This window comes from Corythoichthys intestinalis, chromosome 4 (genome assembly GCF_030265065.1).
Source record: "Corythoichthys intestinalis isolate RoL2023-P3 chromosome 4, ASM3026506v1, whole genome shotgun sequence".
Taxonomy (NCBI): Eukaryota; Metazoa; Chordata; class Actinopteri; order Syngnathiformes; family Syngnathidae; genus Corythoichthys; species Corythoichthys intestinalis.
Window position 1 is genome coordinate 53,967,355 of NC_080398.1, and position 20,770 is coordinate 53,988,124.

General features: G+C 39.3%; 1 protein-coding gene across 29 annotated transcripts in view; it reads left to right on the forward strand.

The window, feature by feature from the left end:
* rims2a (regulating synaptic membrane exocytosis 2a) overlaps positions 1-20,770 on the forward strand; it is a 253,884-nt gene that overhangs the window by 70,113 nt on the left and 163,001 nt on the right. For 26 of the 29 annotated variants that reach the window (XM_057834860.1, XM_057834861.1, XM_057834866.1 and 23 more), the window contains one exon: positions 7,007-7,296. In XM_057834860.1, coding sequence (XP_057690843.1) covers positions 7,007-7,296 — 290 coding nt within the window. Of the gene's footprint in view, positions 1-7,006; positions 7,297-7,320; positions 12,262-20,770 lie in introns of those variants that run through there. The other 3 variants (XM_057834875.1, XM_057834876.1, XM_057834874.1) reach the window with 2 other exon arrangements.

Consider the following 20,770-nt stretch of genomic DNA (forward strand, 5'->3'; position numbering starts at 1 on the left):
GTGAGCTATTGCAAATTATAGCCTCAGTTGCCTATTCGTAGCTGACAGGAGTGGCATCCGGTGTAGTCCTTCCCGCTGTAGTTCATCTGCCTCAAGGTTCAATGTGTTGTGCATTCGAAGATGTTCTTCTGCATACCTCAGTCTTAACAAATGGGTATTTGAGTTACTGTTGCCCTTCTGGCAGTTCGAATTAGTCTGGCCATTCTTTTTTTTTACCTCTGGCATCATTTTTGCCCACAGAACTGCTGCTCACCGGATGTTTTGTCTTTTTCAGATCATTCCCTTGTTACCCACAGATCAGAAGTTCCTTAAATACTCCGACCTTGCCGTCTGTCACATACTGTACAACCATGCCATGTTCAAAGTCTTAAATCACATTTCCTCCCCATTCTTATGCTCAGTTTTAACAACGGCAGATCACTTTGAGTTAAAATAATCCATATTCAACACTTTTGACAACGTCGACATGGCTAAATGCATTGAGTTCCTCCCATGTGATTGGATGATTAGTATTTTGCATTAACGAGCAGTTGAACATGCCTATAAAAGTGGCTGGTGAGCAATGTTGTCACAGATTACTTGAAAAAGTAATTTAAATACTGATTACTGATTATGCCCCCCAAACATAATCTAGTTACTTTACTGATTACTTTATTATCAAAGTAACTAAGTTACTTTAAAATGTATCAGTTACTTTTTACCAATTTTTCTCCCTTTGCCGCCTCAATATAAAAACGGCAACAGAAGAATATCGCATGTAATTGACTTTCCGATAATTGAATTTAAAGGGGAAGATCCGAATTTTCCACATAAGGCTTATCTACAAGTTAGCGGAGGTTTTATTAGTCAATGGAGTTGATTTCAACCACCATTGACTTGCACTAGCTTAGCTACTCCGGAGACCTGAAACTAGCAAATAACTGATAAACTGCATGGAATTTGTTGAAATCAACTCCATCGAGTATTTAAACCCCGCTAACTCGAAGATTAAGCCTAATGTAAAAAATTCTGAGTTTCAGGTTAGGGTTTAGGGTTAACGGCATATCGTGCCAATGTCAAACAATGTAAACTGACTGCAATCAACAACAGACAAATGAATTGCACAGTGCAATAAACACAAAGATGGGGGCTAGTGCGGATGTGTGTGCACAACCCGGAAGTACGCCGTACCTACATGCAATCAATTTGGCCACATAACGTGGTGCCAACTAAGGACTTTACACTCAATTGGACTTACAACACATCCCAAAGATGCTAAACAAACATGTCACCTCACGGCATAAATGTGCAACACGAATATGGTGTACAATGCTTGCCAACTTGGAATGATGACTGCCCGTCGTTGCAACAGCAAAGCTACAAAACGGCCGCGCATGTGGCCACAACCCATCGCTTGAACCCTCCAGAATGAAGGAAAAATACTCGCGTTCATTCATTGACATACACAGATCAACATTCCCATGCACATCTCTACACTCCGCTTAAATGTACACCCATGCTGGCAGCCTGGCACACACCTGTGTCAGTCCCAAAACACATAGCGCGTGTGACTCGAGACCAAAACAGGAAGTCATTGTGAGCCATTACCCTGGAAACGAACACGTAGCAGGAACCTTTCCAGCATTTTATATTCAAAATGCTCTTCGTATATGACTACAGTATTCTTTCATTCTACATATACAGTACATTATGAGGAAATAACAACATAGTCACACACAGACACTAAGGAAACTAATTTTAATCGGATTACTGGTTTGGAAAAATGAATGCGTTGGATTACTCTTTACAGAAAGAAAGTAATCAGATTACTGACAACACTGGTGGTGAATGTATATAACCGTGGTTAATTTTCATGCACGTCATCCTAATAGGAACCGATGTGACATCTCGTAGATGACTGGGCTTCCCGGGCACCCAACAGTTACTATTGAGTGATATGCTGGATCGGTGTTATTGTCATGTTTTCCGCAACGTTCTGGATTAACAGATTTAAGCATGCTTGTTATCGAGATATCCATATGTTTTTCATTCCGCCGTGATAGTTCAGAATACCTTGCAAGCCGGTGACATTTCTACTGAAGATAGATTCGCCTCTCAACAACGGTGCATCACGCCGCCACCCCATGCTGACCAAGGAACAAATATTGTGAATACCTGTGCGTGTATTTTTTTCCTTGATATTTTATTCATCTGACCATCAGAGGCAGGGCTGTCAGCAGACTTGCAGGGGCCTGGGGACAAGAGCTCATTGTAGTGCTCCCACACCCCACCCTTTTAGCGGCTTGTCACGACAACATATGCAGTACTTTTAACGCTTTGCAAGAAATGACAGTGTAAATGTTCAAATTATTCAATTTGAGATGGACAGTTAAATTTAACAGTACACTGTCGTGTGACAATTTCCATTTATTGTCCCATGTAGGCTACATTACAATACATTACAACTGAGAGTGCTATGCCCGCCTGCTAAGCAACAAAACAGTGCAACTAAACATCCTCTGCCTGCCTCCTCCACATCCTTGGGGTTATCAAGCCCTCAAATAGTAATGAGCCTAGATTTTTTGACAGCAAAGTCATTTATAACATCAGTAAAATCCATTTTCTGAGCAAGCTCACGCTCAATGGAGAGCATGGTGTTACTGGCATCCCCAAGGGGCCGCTGTCCCCTACAGTATGACCGGCTTTACCAATTTGGCGCAGACGAAGAGGTGGACGAGCGTAAGGGGGTAAGATAGGAGTTGTTGAGAGTTGTTGCGCGGTAGCGCTGAGTTGAGTAGCTGTGAGTCCCCCATTGTTAATAAAAGTTCCAGCAAAAAGCAATCCGACGTGTCCCTGCGTTTTTATGCACATAGCCACCTTCCTGAAGGAAGACCCGGACGAACTGACGACAAACAAGCCGCCCACCCGTCCACTCCACACTACAGTGCGGAGTTGAGAGTCGCTGTCCTCCAGCTACAGTCGCTGGCAAAGACAAGAAAATGTGTAGCATTTGAGTGCGCCAGAGCGTGGTCAAACCATTCTCTGCTAAGACGGGGGGGTTGTGCAAAAAAAGGTATTTATCGAGTAGAACATAGTATTTAATCAGACAATGATTTAAATAAAAAAGAAATATGTGAATGGAAAGTAAAATAAATAAGGGTCATTCAGGGGCCCCTCTGGTCCTGAGGCCCGGGACAACATAATCGGTTGCCCACCCCTGTCGACGGATAGTTCAGCTCTGAGACCCCCAATTTGGCCAAATTGCAAAATTGTCCTATATGCATGTGTGATGCATCATTGGAAAGCTTAAAATGTCAATTTTCTGGGGGAAGAAAAATTTTCAACTGGAAGTTATTTAAAAAAAAATTGAATACAATTTTAAACAGCAAAACCCTAACTAGAGGTGAAAGCACGCAAGAGCATAATTAAAGATGGCATGATTATAACGAGATATTATCGGGTACTTACCTCTTTTCGATCTAAAAATTACATGTAGCATGTATCACCGAGTGTCAAGACACAGCTGTGAATGGCCACAGCTGGATTTTTGGGGGATTTTATGGGTGAAACATGATCATATAACAAGGATGCGATGCAGAAATCGCAGACATCAAGGAGTAATCGAGATTTTCATTTTCATATATTTACCCTTTTAAATTTTTTTTTTTTTTCAATTTCTCTTTGTTTGGATCGATTATTTATCATCTTAATATTGGGGAAAATGCGGCAGTAACGAAAAAACACAATTAAGCGAGTTATGTAGTAAATTTCCGTGACTTTTTTAGAGACGCCAATCTTTTCATTGTGACGTAATTTGTTTAAAAATTTAAAATACAATATGTGAGTGAATAATTTTTAAGTTTTTTTTTTCTTTTTTGCTTTTTAACTAAATATTAGACATCCATTAATGATTCTAAGCTAAAAATGACAGACATTTTGAATAATAAATACGATTACTTACCTTCTTTTTATGGCTAGGTTGAAACAAAAGCAGTTGCGCGACGTCTGTAAACAGGGGTTTCCAGGGTAAAACGGACAAATTAAAAATAGTTTGGGGGCTTATTGCGCCATGAATCTGCTATGGCAGCATATACTGTAGACATATTGTTCTATCAAACGCAACAGTTCTTTTGGCTTACAATACAGCAGTTTATTTCAAAGAGGGGCGCAAGAGCAGAAACTGCTTTTTTAGCCTTGTCTGTAAAAGAAATATGTGAATGTAAAGTAAAATAAATTAAAAGTCATTCAGGGACCCCTCTGGTCCTGAGGCCCGGGACAACATACCCGTTTGCACCCCCGTCTATGGGTTTGACCAGAGGTATACTTTGGAGTGTACCTCTCTGCTCAATTCTCTGTAATCTGCGTTCATGCGGCTATCTGCTGTTGCAGTGTGTTAAAAGGAAACCGGACTTTACTATTTAGTGTGAGAAAATTCACTGATGGTGTGGTACATTTTCCCTTTCTTTAGTGCGCACAGAATGGCTCAGTTCCCACTCAGTGACAGTGTGAATGTGAGTGTGAATGGTTGTCTGTCACTTAATGTGCCCTGCGAGTGACTGACGACTATTTCAGGTTGTAGTTTGCCTTTCACATGAAGTCCAGCACCCCATGACCCTGAACAGAACAAGCGGCGATGTATTAAGACTCACAGACACACAATTATTCATTTCATTCATTCATTTTCCACGCCGCTTTTCCTCACGAGGGTCGCGGACACACAATTATATTTTATTATTATTTATTTTCAGTTTTCTGAAAGGCTGCTGCATGTGCTACAAAGAAAAACAAAACATCTTTCACTTCATTGAGACAAATGTTACAATTTTTAATTTTGATTTTGTGTGGTGTAAACCTGGTGTTGCTATTTTAAAAGTAATTAGGCACATGTTGTGACCTTGTTGATATTTTGAATTTGAAAAGATTTTCACCTATCATCAGTTGTATTCTTTATTTTGTGATGAATTTACTTCGCGTACTGTACTTTCTCAACTTACTCCATTACAGTTTATCATAGATGATGTACAAGTGGATTTAAAAAGTCTACACTTGGGTTCAAATGACAGGTTTTAATGATAAAGAACAAGATGGTTAATTATACATATTTTTTCAACCATCAGTGTATATTATAACATGTAAAACTATATTTAGAAAAATGAGGACATAAAATAAAAAAATAAAAAAACTGAAATAATATTGTTACACAAATGTTCTGTTTTAGAAATTGGGACGTGTTGTGTTCAGAATATTAACCAGTCACATTCAGTCTATCTTGGAGCACAAACCATGGTCCACAGAGAGCTACCACAACATCAAATGATCAGTTGCTAGACTTAATAGAATGATGTATACATGAATTTCCATGGCATTAAGATACTATTAGACATAATGAAGATACTGCATGTCATTTAGTGGAGAACATATGGCACAGTAGTGACATTTAAAAGAACTGCACATCCTCTTATACAATAATTGATGAAAAGAGAAGAAAAACAGATCTGCCAAGATTCTGACAGTGACATTGAAAGCGCTGCAGCAATTTCTTACAAGTGCTGTGTTAACATCATGTGACAACAATCTGAAATACAGTATAGTATGCGCATATGTCTTAGGTATACCGTATGGCAAGCTGGAATCCTTATAAACAAAACTATAAAAGTGTGGCTACAGTTTGCAAAAACAAACTTGATACATATCTCCCAAACATGGGAAAATGTGGCCATGCATTTTGAACATAATTTTCAAAAGATATACATTGGTACCACGTACCTCGACATACGATTGCTTCGACACACAATCTTTTTCACATCCGATGTACAATTTGACTCGCCATTTGTTTTTACATCCGACGACATGATCGAAATACGGCGATTTATGACAGCACCACAGTTTCTTTGTTTTGCTAGAAGACGGGACACACGGTGGATTTTCTTGTGAGAGAAAACAAGAGTTCCAATGTTAGTGCAGGTGGTGAAATGGAAAAAGGTGACACTTAACATTGAAATGAAGATTGAAATGATAGAAAAAATGAGCATGGTGTGCGCATCCGTGAACTGGCCCGACAATACGGCCGTCTTGACGGTCCTCCTCCGACCTCCATTCGCCAGTCTATATCAGTTAAGGTGACACTTATTATGGTAACATCGCCAAAGAGATCGCCAGCTTCGTCAGGTTTTTAATCGTTTATTTCAGAACGTGTGCAACACAACACGCCTACTGTCTCCCGCAGTTGACGTCAACAACAACAGGACACTAAAAGAGAAAGTAAAATCTCTACCGCACTCTCTATCTCACTGTCACGTCGCGTTCAGGTACAGAACGCAAAACACATCCGCCACATTAGAACCAGATTCATTACATTATTACAGGAATAATTGTTATTATTATTATATTATCAGCATTTTTATTTGTAATTTATTTGTTTTGCTATGTGTAATTGCCGTAGTAATGGTACTAGCCGTATTTATAAAGGATTTAGTGTAGGTTTTCGGCCTGTGGAACGAATTAATGGAATTATAATGTATTCGTTTGGGGAAATCCTGCTCGACATACGACCATCTCGACTTACAAACAAGGTCCTGGAACTAACGTTGTATGTAGAGGTACCACTGTATTTGTCACAAACAAAATCCCCAAAATAATACCATACATACATAGAAGCATGTTGGTTGTAGAATCATACTGTGGGGCTGTTTTTCTTTCGTGGTACTGGGGCCTGACTCAAAATGGAGGGGATTACGAGCAGTCTAAATATCAGTAAATGTTGGCGCAAAACCTTTTGAATTGGTGTGCTGACTCCCATTTTAAACATGTGATGGTTGATTCTGAACGCAAATACAACCTAAGTAATATGTAAGTGAGTGCATGCTTGTGCAACCACTTTATCATAACTGTTAATTTTTAGCACCTGTTTCTATTAAATATTGTTTTTAACAATTCAGCCTGGCGTTTAACATGCTAGTGTAAAGTTTTTACATCCACTCTCCATTACTTCTCACGATACTGACGTTTACCCTTTTCTTTCCTGTAGGTGATGTGGGTATGCAACTTGTGCCGAAAACAACAAGAAATCCTCACCAAATCGGGGGCATGGTTTTATGGCTCGGTGCCTGGTCAGGTGCGTTCTGTTTTTGAAGGCGGGCCACAAGGGAAGAAGGCCAAACTGCAAGACCCCTCACTTTACCCCTACCAGGGATCCTCAGGGGACTTGACACCAACGTCAGATAGAAGCAGACGTCACGGCGGGCTCTTGCCCAGACAGGCGTCCCTTGACAACGGCTCGCTGAGGTACTCTGGACATGGCGATGCACCCATAGACAGGTTAGTTTTCGAATACAAACACAGACATGCATACACTATGAATGTGGGAATGTTTGTTCTTTAGATCAGGAGTAGGCAGAGTAGTTTTTAATAGATACATTCAAAGTCAATACAGTAAACTATACAGCTGCTTCATAGAACTCACTGACTGAAAGAACAGAAGACTTAATACTAAAGTAGTGTGTCACTGTTGTCTCCTTGCAAGCTTGTCAAGACACCACATATAAAACAGCTCCTACATAGAGCCCATGAGGCCTATAAAGGAGACAGAGACGCAAATACTGTACCTCTCAGCAATTCTTCGACAGCCGTCCACTCAATTCATTTACACACACACACACACACACACACACCAGAAAACATATGTAGGAAACGTTTACAGTTTGATGGGCTGCTGGCAGATGGAGAGTGAATGTTTTCTTCCTCTTTTTTTTTCTTTCTTTCAGAGGCATACTGTATGCATATTAATATGTTTCATCTACATTGGCTAGTTTAAATCTCAAACGTATCGTTCAGAATACTCTATTATTTCATGTGCACAAAGAAAAATCATTTCAGAGAAACACAGTCATGCTATGCTTGCAGGGATTCTATTTAGTTCCGTATATCTTGATACTGGTACCATGTAAGGCAGTTAACGTCCACATGGTGGCTCCTTCCTCTTTTTCTTCCCAGAGGAGATACAGTACCTGTATATGCTTTTATGGTAGTAATTATCATTTTAGACACCTATTGAGAAAGTGTTCCCATCATCAGTGTTTGTAGACTAACATTGGTTGAAAATTAGACTGTGGGAGAGGTAATTTATCTCAAATTATTTTAGATGTTGCTTTAAATTTTGATTATTTAAAAGTATCTGTAATCTCAATGCGCTGTGTTTCCAGAATGTCACAAATATTTTCTAGCCTGTGAGCCATATTATGGCAACATTGTTTGTTGGAGCACAACTCATTAATATGATACATCCTTTCATACAGTTCTTGGTATTTTTGGGTTATCCACCTTCAGTATTTGGTCGTTGCTTACTGTTTTGATTGTATTGCAACTTTGGAAGAAATTTGTCATGGTTGCCGGTCACTTGATAATTATTTTGATAATGCTGAGTATGATTAAGGTTTTCAGTTGATTATATTTACAGCTGAGTAAATAGAAATTTTAAGTTCCGCTGCACAAAATGTAAAATGCCAAATAGTTGGAGATGGATGCTAGTGTATTTCCTGGTTCCTGCTTAAGAGGTGAACTACTGTTTACGCAGCCCTTTCATCCTGGCATATTTTCTGGGGTGCCTGCATGTGTTTTAGTTAGTGCTTTGTGTGTAATCTGCAACACAAATTGCTGTAAAACTGTATAGCAAAGTGTAAAATGGATTTTCCTTTACGGTATTATGATCAGTTAAAACATTTATTTATTTTGTGTATTCATTTCATTTTATTTGTCAGTATCCAAGTCGCTGTCTTCGTTCTGAATGATAAATCATTGACGTTCTGGACAGTGTATCGCTTTGCCGGTATCATTCTGAAATGGAGAAAAAAATGTACAATCAAATAAATAAACACATGCATGTAAGTAAAACATAAATTATATAGGAAAATATTTATAATTCAAACATTTGCTAATTTACTTACACATTCAACCAAATCACACACTGTCTGGAGAGAGGTCACGGAACTGCGGACCTCGGTCCAGTTCCGGACCCCCAAGCCGTCTGGACCGGATCTCAAGCTGTCGCGACTAATACACGATGCAACAACAAAAATCATTTTTGTCTGCGGGTTTGCCAAACGGAGGTGGGCAACAAACAAAAACCTTAGCGGTGACGCGCGTGAGCCAGCCAATGGGAGTGAAGCATTTGAAAGTTATTTTTAGAACAGCATATCCCAGGGTAGTTTACATGGCGACTCTGCGACACAAAGGCGCAATGACTGAGTAGCGGACTTGCCTCGCGTCCATATGGTGTCGGCAAAGACAGAAGGCAAAAACGAAAAATTCTGAATGCTGCCTCCAAAGTGGAAGAATCCGATTGCCGGGAATTGAGGGGGGCTTCCTCGGCATGCATATTAAAGGCTCCCGCGGCGCGAGACCGCGACGTTAACGTCAGCACTCCCACACGTCACATTGGGTGTGCGCAGCGTTAATACTAAACATTAAAAACAGCAAATATGGTGGAATGTCGGCTTTAATTTACTGTTTTAATAATATTTTTCAATTAAATATGTTGAATGTTTCAATTTTTGTGCCTTTTTGAACAAAAGAAAAATTCCATTGCTTCGAGTGGGTGGGCATATTTTCTTTCCGGGCTGAGGGAGCTTGGTGGGGTCAAAGTGCATCATTCTCTTTTGCCCTGTAAATCTGCACTGCCCCCTAGGGCCTGGCATGAATACTACATTGTTTTCATGCGGAATTGAGACATTGTTCAAATGGAGACGCAAATGCAAATTTAAAATTTTTCGTATTCTTGGAGAGTCACCATGTAAATGGCCCCTCACACTCGCTTTCCAGACTCCGTGGAGTGACAGCCAAATACTGAGCCGAATGAAGTTGGAGGAAGAGGCGAAAAAGGTACGGCAAATGGCGCGCTCAAAATTGCGCAAGATTGATGCAGAAAACAGAGTGTTTAAGGAGGAGTGGACCAACACATTTTTGTTCATTTTACCTGGCGGCAGCACAAGACCGCTATGGCTCATCTGTTCAGAAACGGTAGCGCTTGTAAAGAGCAGCAATTTGAAAAGGCACTATGAGACGAAGCACGCAGCTTTTTCGCAGTTTCCCTAAGAACTCTGCCATGTTCTCATGTTCTCAAAAAATAGCGTAATTAAGGGCTCAATATGATCGCACCTCAATGCTCATGGTTCATTCATTCACTGCACAGCAACGCGCAAATGAATGCTCCTTCAGAATAGCGTGAATATTGGGTCAAAACAAAAAGTCTTTCAGTGACGCACAGATTGTCAAAGATTGTATGAGTGCAGTTGCTGAAACTTTGCTTCATGGAAAGCAAAAAGAAGAGGTCTGTCAAAAAATAAAGCAAGTCCCCCTGTCAGCATCCACAATTTAAAAAAAAAAAAAAAAGTCTTGAACATGCTCTTATATTGCTATTTAATGATTCAGGTAAAGCACTTTTTAGTTTCATGCACCTTTTATATATTATTTACAATTTTGAATGTTGTAATTATCAGCATGGCCACGTAAAGATATGTTTGTGTTTTTTAAAAAAAAAAGAAGCATTAAAAATATTTCATGGGATATTTTCATGGGACAACACTGACAAAATGACACTTTGACACAACGAAAACTGGTCTGTGTGCAGCTTATATAATAGAGTTAATTTATTTTTCCCTCAAAATAACTCAAAATATAGCCAATAATATCTAAACCCCTGGCAACAAAAGTGAGTACACCCCTTAGAAACTACGTACATCCCTAAATGTCCAAATTGAGTACTGCTTGTCATGTCATCAGCCAATTAAATGTGCATTTGATGGGAAAAAATGGACTGGCACATTCCACAAGTGAAAAGGGCTCAATGTAAGTCTGAACATAATGAAAGTACAGTATTGTAATTCACTTAATAATGGTGGGCTCAATTATATCCTTACAACATATTGGAAGCCAATCTACATTTATTATATAACTGAACTCATTAATACAAAAAGGGTTGCTTAAAAGTTGGTGGGGACAATTTCAGCATCCTGAAAAGTTGCTATTGTTATGTCCCTACCGTCCTTATGCCCTTGCACTGTACTATGAAAAAAAAAAAAACAATCTTATTTAGAGTGTTACTTGGGACCAGAACCATTGTGTATTTCTGTTTTTATTCATGTTAATGACATTAATTTAGTTTTCATTAACATTGCATTAATTTATGAAATAATTGATAGTTCTAAATATATAATATAAAGGGTTAGAGGGCTTATATGTCATTTTTTCAATTGCTGCCCACTGTATTAACCACTGTCTCTGAAGGGTTAATTTGATTTGTTGTGTTAATAGCTTATGTGGTGGATGGGATGATGGGGCTGTAATTGATTAATAACACCGACCTCGATGGGTTGGCGTCCCTCCTCTCCAGAAAAGAACCCGTACCCACTCCTATGTGCGTGTCGGTAAAACGCTAACTCTCACTTGAGAGGCGTTGCTGTACGCCACCGCATTGTCATGATGAGCTGGTAGTGTGACCCCAGACGCGGAAAACCCCTGACGACAGCGTCACCACCGGCATGTTTTGCGATGTATCTGCTGCTGTGCGCCTCCACAGAGCGCGCAGAACGAGAGCTATGACAACGAGTGGGTTGCATCCCAGTGCAGCAGCGTGCGTGTGCGCGTGTGCTAGCGAGACGGCGTTCCTCGACAATAAGACAAGTTGGATGTGAGGCAGCTGATACACGGCTCGGGGAGATGCAGCTCCCGGTCGCCGTGTAGGATGCTTCCCCACCTCAACCACCATCCTGCGGGCGTGCACTCGCCTATCACAACCCCGCGTGAGGACATTCATGTCACGACCAGCAGGAGAAACGACGCCTTTCGGGCACCGGCACCGCGCTCTTACTGCAAGTCAGAAGAATTATGACCAAAGGATCCCACCCGGAATGCGTCTCATCTAAGGACACGTTTGTCGAGGAGCTGCTGGAGAAATATGGAACTTGATCGGAGTCGTTGCGGTTAAGCGCCCCGGAGATAATAATCAACACAAACCTAGGAGAATGTGTAGTGGGGAAGACGGAAGCTTTGGGATGCATTGTGGCTGAAAAAAAAAAAAAAAAAAAAAAAAAAAAAAAAAAAACCTGCAAAGAGGTGCGCTGGTTTCGAACACAAAAGAAAGAAGAAGGAAAGCAGGAGGGCGAAAATGCAGTTTGAGACATTGCGTCAGTTCTGTAGCTCGGTTCTATCCCATTTCAATGGGGCTTTCTCGGCGCCTCAGAACATATTGCAGACTGAGCTGCTGGAGCAGGCGCTGAGCAACATAGGGTGAGTGCTTCCTTAGCAAAGACGTGCTCTTAATTTATGTGAAAGGGCTTCCCCGTTACAGTCTCAAGCCAGTATTGGTGGTGGGAGGATTTTACGTTTATTGATCTGCAGCCATGCCCGCGTAAAACAAGTGAGCCTACTGCTACTGCTGCATGCAGCTGCAGATCTTCCTTACCAGCTAATATCAGCCATGCCGATCCGGTGCTCCAGTTTTCAGTACATTACTGCATGTTCACGAGCGCGTGGAACCTGGAAACGTATGTAGTGCGCGCGCACGGGCGCGTCCACGTTCAAATAACCAGTTTTGTGGCTTGTGATGAACGACGAGGCGCGACGTATTGCGCTTCTGTCTCCGTGTGCGTGCATGCTCCAGCGCACCACTGCTGCAAAGTGTGTGCGTGTGTGCACGCCTCATCGTTGCTTTACTGTGCTACCTTAGAGAAGAGTATGAGGGAGTTAAAAACCGGTGGAGTTGAACTTGAGCCCAGGCAATAAGTGCAGCACTGTATAGACTACAAACCCACACAGACACATCCACCCACACTCTCAAATGCATGACACAGTGTTCTCGTTCCAGTAAAAGGAGCACTCTGACAAGCAGAAATCCACACACACACATGCATTGAAAAAAATACTAGTATTATACTTAGCTGGCCTATCTTAATACGATTATAAGAACCTGAGGAGCTGTATTTGCAAAATAATAGGACTCGGATTGTTATAGTTTTTTTTTGTTTCCCTGACTTAATTTTCGGAATCTGCATTCAACTCTATGACTATCAACTAATTGTTTGGAACTGACGGTGATAGACTACATTTTTTTTAACATTGATCACTCATTAACTTTGTCATATTACCTCTTAGAACAGTGAAACTAAGGAAACAGTTAAAAAACCGTGCTACTTTTCTAACAGCTTTAATGTTATTTCACAAATTAACTCACTGACTGCCACTGAAAGTTGCCCTAAAAATGAACTTAAATATATATATATATTAACCACACAGAAACTTTGGCATGCGACCACTTACCATACTGAAACCAAGGAAACAGATCAAGAACATTCCTAATGTTGTAACTGCTTTCATGTTATTATTAAATTAAGCAAACATTGCCCCACTCTGGTGGGATTACAGATATGAGTGAACTTGACTGACAATAGCTAAATAGCGGACTTCTTGTGTGGTATATCAAGAGAAGTTGGATCTGGGGGAAAAAAAGTTCAATCTGGCTTTGATGTACTGAAGCATGTCATGATTAGCCTGTTAAATGCTTGTATCACTCACAGAGAGGCCTCTGGTCTTCTGACCTCACTGCCATGACAGACACATTATGTAGACCTCTAGCCAACACTGTGATCTTGCCCTTTTTTTTGCTGCGCCCCACCACACGGCGTTACCACAAACTGAACAGCTAAAAGACCTGAACAGCAAATGTCTGTTTGGAAATGGATTCGCGTTTAACACTTCATCTGGAAGATTCCTAAGGTCGCCAAAAATCAATCCACAAGCTCTTCTATATATTTAGGACTGACTACAGTTACGAAAAAATGGAGAAACCAACTACCATGTATTGTCATCATTAGCTGCAGTTTTACAAAATGTGTCATTTCCTTTTCTCTTATTAGTGAACACAGCAAGCACATTCATGTGTATCCTTATCAAAAGCAATCACATTTAGCAGTGGATTCATCTTAGTTATGAGCACCCCAGTTGGTTCACTGCTTTAACTAACAACAATAGAAAATGTGGACTCACTGACCCTGAGGCAAGCAAATTGTTTATAACCGCTGATTTCTTTTGACTGTGATTACCATATAACAACATAACTTGCTGGGGAGCAGCAGAGTGCTCTTATCAGAGACTTAACAGGTTACTGTCAGTTCAAGCTTGACTGTTTGTGTCTGAGGTCTCCTTTTTCTTTTTGTGTCTTTCTTGCCCATACCATGCCTGCTAATGGGCGGCATGCTTTTAGATCCAGCTTTCATTTATAATGCATGTGTGTGTCAGCCGAGGTCCTAATGGGGTGACGGGATCTGTTCTTAGAAGCCCTCAATGGTTCTCTACATACAACAAATACAGTATATGCATACTGTATACAACTTCAATGTTTTCCCTGTCTTCAGTGAAAGCAACATTGTATTCTCTGGGATAGGTTCGACTAGAGGTGGGAATCTTGGGGCACGATTCGATTACGATTACGATTCAGAGGCTATGATTTGATTATAAATCGATTATTGATGCCCCCCCCCCCCCCCCCCCCCCAGCAATTAGCTGTTTTTAATGTTTCATACATTAGTTACAAAAGTAGTACAAAAATCCTCTAGGCTTAAATACACTACTAGTTCAATATCAAGTTAACAGTTCAAAACTAAATAAAATACTCAAGTCCCCATTCTGTATCAGCATCTTTAAACTACATTCAATCTTCAACAGAATAAATCATAGCATTTTGCAGAAATATATTTTTCAACTCAGGTAGAGGACTATGTGTACTACCACTTCAATACAAATGGCTCAAAAAGTGATTTTCTGCTCTAAGTTGTGTAAACATGAACATGTAAACATTAACAGGTTTCCCTGAGGTGCAAATAATAATAATAAAAAAAAAACTCATGTCATTTTGCATCCAAACCTCAACAATATGCAGGACAGATCAAGTGTGTTTAGCTACTGAGATGAAAAAACACGGTTCAGCGTGTGGGCGTAGCACGTCAGATGGTTAAAGTTACCCAGCTGGGCAGCGACAAACATAATAGCTAATAATAACAGAAATGTGTTTTTTTTTAGAGATTTTGTTGTTGTTGTTGTTCCTTTCATTTACAGCACCGCTTAGCAGCTCAGTGTTCATTGCTCTTTTTTGAAGCATGTGTGCGTTCAGCTCCCATTCATTGGTTATGAAATGGGCAGTTACTGTAACAAACAATTCGGGGGCTAAAGATGTCCACGCATCACACGTAACGGCGACTCTGTCTACATTCAACAGCGATGACATGATTTCTATTTTTGTCTGGTTAGCAGTATTACGTCATACTAGACTGTCGTGTCAGTGAAACGGCATCGGAATAGGATGACGTACCTTGGCTTGCTTTCAACATTCTTCTAAATCCCCTATTTCCTAGGAGATTTTCTCCTAGAATCCAAAATAATTCTACACGTTCGCTTTTAAAGTTATTCAGATCTATATCTGTATTTTTTTTTTTCCTTCTTTTTTTCTGTTTTGTATCTAGCGGCATGAGTTGTGGATGTGAATTGTCAGTCTGTTCCTCATTGCGTCCAGAAGACCGCGCTGACTGTGTTTTAGTTCCGCTTTACTTGGCATATGTAAATAATCGGAATATGGATGTTTGTGAATCGTTCTCGAATCTTCCACAACTGAATTGCGAATAATCTGAGAATTGGAAATTTCACACACCTTTACCTGTGACGTTTGTGAGGATAAGCGGTTCAGAAGATGAATGAATGAATAAATCTATGTAGGGCTACAGCTATCGAATATGTAACTAATCGATTAACCTATCGATTAGTCAGTTTGAATAATCGAGTAATCGGATTACAAACATTTAATGCCTTGCAGAATACATTTTAGGAGATGTAAAATGAAAAAAAAAGTGTTTATGTTCGCAATAACATTTATTTTGACTTGTCAAGATTGCACTTTCAAAACAACAAGAAATGTGAATACAAAATATAATACCTGAGTGTTTCTTCAGAATTGCACGTTCATTTCACGAGAGCAATAAATGCATTTAAAAGTGTATTAAAACACCTGAGCTTAGCCTCAAACGGTATTAAAAAAATGAATACCTAAAGATCTAAGTACAATAAAAGAACAGTTGGCTAACTTGCACAGTAAAAGTCCGCTAGCTTAAATGCTACAAAATGCTAACATTTTTTTTTTTTTTTTTACAATGCTCTTAACAAATCGTTCAAACCCACAAAGACCTGCTAAATATTCCTCTAAACGAAATTACAAATGCATAAACAATCATATTAGCTCAAACAAAAACTTATGTTGGTCTTAACAGGGAGTAGCTGGATTCAGCCATGTTAGATGAGTTATGTCATATTCACTGTTGCCACTAGAGGGCAGTGTATCCACCCAAATCAATGAAACTAAATGCACCACTTTCAAAATAAATCATTACAACACCACTCTATTTAAACAGATCCTCGAAGCATCAAAATCTCATTCAAAGATTTTGTTTCTTATCAGATTACTCAATTTAATTGATTAATCGTTGCCCCACAAAATATATGGTGTAACCCTGTGTCAAATCAGTCGGTTCTTGATCAACTCCAAACTCAGCTTGGCGATCTTGGGTGTGCTTTTATGATTCATCCTCCTTCTCTCAGCTATTGACTCCATCTCCCAGCATCATGTTGTCTTCCTTTAGTGAAGCATATTTGCAACTGTGCACTGTATTTTGAGTTTTTAGGAGCACTACAGCATGTCCAATTGGGCATTAGAAAAGACAACTTTTCTCCAGGCCTATTTAATCTCTTCCTGCCTACAATAGTGTTGGTGTCATGATGATGATGGATACTTCAACTGGTGATTTATAACTTTAAAATAATAATAATAATTATTATTATTCACTTTTGTCTGGGACTGCTCGCAATGTTAGGTGTTTTAAGGAAGCACATTGAAGTCATTTCCGTGTTTGGTTGTCTTTGGCATGAACGTATATGGCCATCAAAGACATTGACTCTTACAGTATATTACATATGTTTGACTAAAATGTGTGTTTTTTCATTGCAAAATACACTTCGTCCAAGATGGATGTGATAGGATCCCCATTAAAATCTTATGTACACTAGAACTAAACGATTAACTTACATCGTATCGACATTGAGATGTTTACTGCTGTGATAATCTAACCTCATGAAGCTTTTTTTTAACGTGTATTTTTTAAATACTAATTTGAGTCTTTATTATTTATCTTTTATTTTTAGCACTGTCGCATTTGAGTGACAAACCTATTAACCAATTAGTGTTAACTCTCGTGTTCTTGGCTTTGGTGGCCAACAAGAAATTGTAACAGAAAACAGTTTTGTTTGAACTACACTGGCTGCTAAAACATAGCATACGGCACAGCTGTACTTCATTGTGGCACAGTTCAGGCAAAATTTCAACTTCCTCATTTACTTATACATCAAGCTATACCGACAAGTTATAGTCTCCGATCCCCCAAATGCATAACCTCTTGGCGATATGCTTTATGTCTATTGGGCTTTGTCTAGAAACGAAGATTGAGACGGCCGCCTGCGACACAGTATTGTCGACAAGCAGTGCAATAGATACACTACCACCAAGGGCCCGCTGAATTCCTGCTGCTACTTCTGAGGGTAGCAACCGATATTTTACAACCTTTCATCAGCAAAATGCACCTTCTGTTGAGTGGCTATATTTAATGTGAACTGTGTAATTATGTGCAAAGCAATGCTGCCGGTGAGCCAAAACACAATACAGAACAGTGTTTCTACAGTTTTATAATATAGGTCAAAATAAGAGTGTGACCTGGATTAAGTTTATCATCTATGTTGTTTGTGATTTGATGGCCATATCTTTGGTAAGTCAAACTGCTCTGTAAATAAGCATATTTTAGTTGGTGATTATATGACATCACACCTTGCTTTATTATGCATGTACCTCACCACTCACCTCTCAGCACATGACCACTTATCTCAGGAGAGGCGGAGACAAGAAATCTCATCGATGCATTGTTGACGTGGAAAGCTGCTGAAGTCAGCCAAACTCGGACAACTTTGTAAATGGCCGGCGCCGTACAAATACAGAAAACAAATGCACACATTTCTTGTGGTTTACGCCAATATTTAATATAGTCAGATAATGTCTGTAATCGTGGATCAAATAATAAAGTGTGCAATCTTTGAGTTATATGTGAGTACTTTAGGCATCTAGTCAATGAATGTGAACCCTTAAAAGAAAATATTATTTCATTTTGTCTACGTTGTTTGCTTATGCGAACATATATAGATTTTGCTCCCTGATGGAAGTAACCAGAAGTGGGTAGAGGAGGCAAACATTTTACTCAAGTGACAGTAATGTTACTTCAAAATATTTTTATTCAGGTAAATGGACAGTACTTATATAGCGTATTTAACTACATGGTTACCATGCCCAAAGCGCTTTACATTAGATCACATTTACCCTTTACCTTTACCCACATTCACACACACCAATGGTGCTGTTGACATGCAAGGCGCTGCCAACCCATTGGGGGCAAATTAGGGTTCAGTGCCTTGCCCAAGGGTACTTCGACAGTGGGCAGTCGTAGCCAGGAATCAAACCTCTGACCCTTCGGTCCAGGGACAACTCCAGCTACCAACTGTGCCATGGCCGCCCAAGTAAAAGTGATCATCCAAAAATTGTACTCAAGTACATTAAAAAAAGTAATTGGTGAAAATAATACTCAGGTAATGAGTAACATTGTAAGTAACTGCTTAAGAATTGGATTTTTTTTTTTTTTAAACAATATTTTTTTTTCTCAGCACAGTTATCCATATGAACTGTTATTATTATGATGTACTATAACATATTACAAAACCATATTAAGCCAAAGACATAAAACAACAAAAAATAAAAAAATTCCAGGGAGAGAAAAACATCTACAGAAATGAAGCTCGTCCAACGTGCATGAGTACCCTTTAGTGGAGAAAACTTATTTCCTTTTATGAAACTAAAAGGATAATATCTCCGGTTTTCCATGGTCAATCGGTGCCAAATAAAAACTGGAAGGTTAAAATCTGCACTTTCTAGTCATGTTCATGGCAGCGCTCTATGTAAATTACTTAATTTTTTAAGTTGCTTTAAAGACGCTACATGACTGAACTGGTTAGGTTGGCGTGGTCATAAAACGGCAAGCCCGAGTCTGATTGGTATAATGGAGTCTTGTGATTATTATTGCGGCATCTCATTGGTGAAATTGGTTGAGCCACTGTTGGTGTCTCTGGCAAAATAGAAGTAGTAAAATCTAATATGTAGAATAAAGAGGAAAAATGTAACCACTTGTTAGGCCCAAAGTATCAGAGTAAGATTAGCATTTGTTCTTCACAAATCTACTCAAGTAGAAGTAAAACGCATGGCTTAGTAAAACTACTCTTAGAAATACATTTTTCTCAAAAAGTCACTCAAGTAAATGGTGTGAAATAAATGTAATGCGTTATTACTAGGCATGTGTCGGTATGATATGTTGACGGTAAAACCCTAAGCCAAATTATCACGGTGTTGCAATTACAGCACTAAAATGTGTTACTTTGAGTTATTTTGGTTTAAAAAAAAAAACAAAAACTTTTTTCCATTGAACTAGATTTTTATTTATCAAAACATAATAGCAAATTGGAAAATAGGTATAATGTTGAGTTAAAATTAATAAAAAATCAACAACAAAATATTCTAAATAAAATTAAAATAAATGCAGTTCTTTAAAAAAAAAAAAGCTCGTGTGAATGACTCGTATCGTTTTACATTATATACACACCATCTTTCTCAACACAGACAGTTTCCAGAGAGAAAAAAACCCCACCATGTTTTACCACCACTAGACACACTAAACACGCTGGAGTTAACTCTCATACTTGCTGGTGGGAAATGTTCATGACAGTGTTTACTAACCTTTAATTTTGTGTAAATGCGAAATCATATTGGAGGTATTGCCTCCTCAGCAGCCACCCTCCGCAAACATGTTTTACATGTCGGTTGACCCTCCTCCTTTCAGCCGCGGCCGTCTGTAACTTTTCTGTAGCCGAAGTATTCCCATACGAGTTATTTAGTTTTCTTCGATTGGGGGAAAAAGTTCTGGAGTTTCACCCCCTCCAGCCATCAGGTAGCACAGCTGACTCACTGACACTGAGCAAGAACCGGTGGGGGAGGGTTGAGCCTTGCAGCAGCAAGGGAGGGATTTCTCCATGCATTTTTGGGACATAAAAAATAGCTAATACCTTAGAGAATGTACGACGGAAAATGTTTGCGTTTTTTTAAACCTAAACCTTGACATTTTCATACCATGGTATACCTTGAAACCAGTAATCGGCACATGTCTAGTTACTACCCACCTCTGGTAGTAACAATTGTGACACCGCACATGAAACGATCGGTAATAACTACTGTGGGGCAAATAAGTATTTAGTCAGCCACTAATAGTTCAAGTTCAACCCACTTGAAAATATTAGAGAGGCCTGTAATTGTCAACATGGGTAAACCTCAACCATGAGAGACGGAATGTGGAAAAAAAACCCAGAAAATCATTGTTTGATTTTTTAAAAATTAATTTAGAATAAGAAGAAATTTATTTATTTAGAATTTAACGAATTTATTTCCAAATTAGAGTGGAAAATAAGTATTTGGCAGCAAGATTTCTGGCTGTCAAAGAGGTCTAACTTCTTCTAACGAGGTCCAACGAGGCTCCACTCGTTACCTGTATTGCTATATGTATAGGTTTTTTTTGGTGTTTGTTTTTCTGAAAGATATATTTCACACATTTCTCAT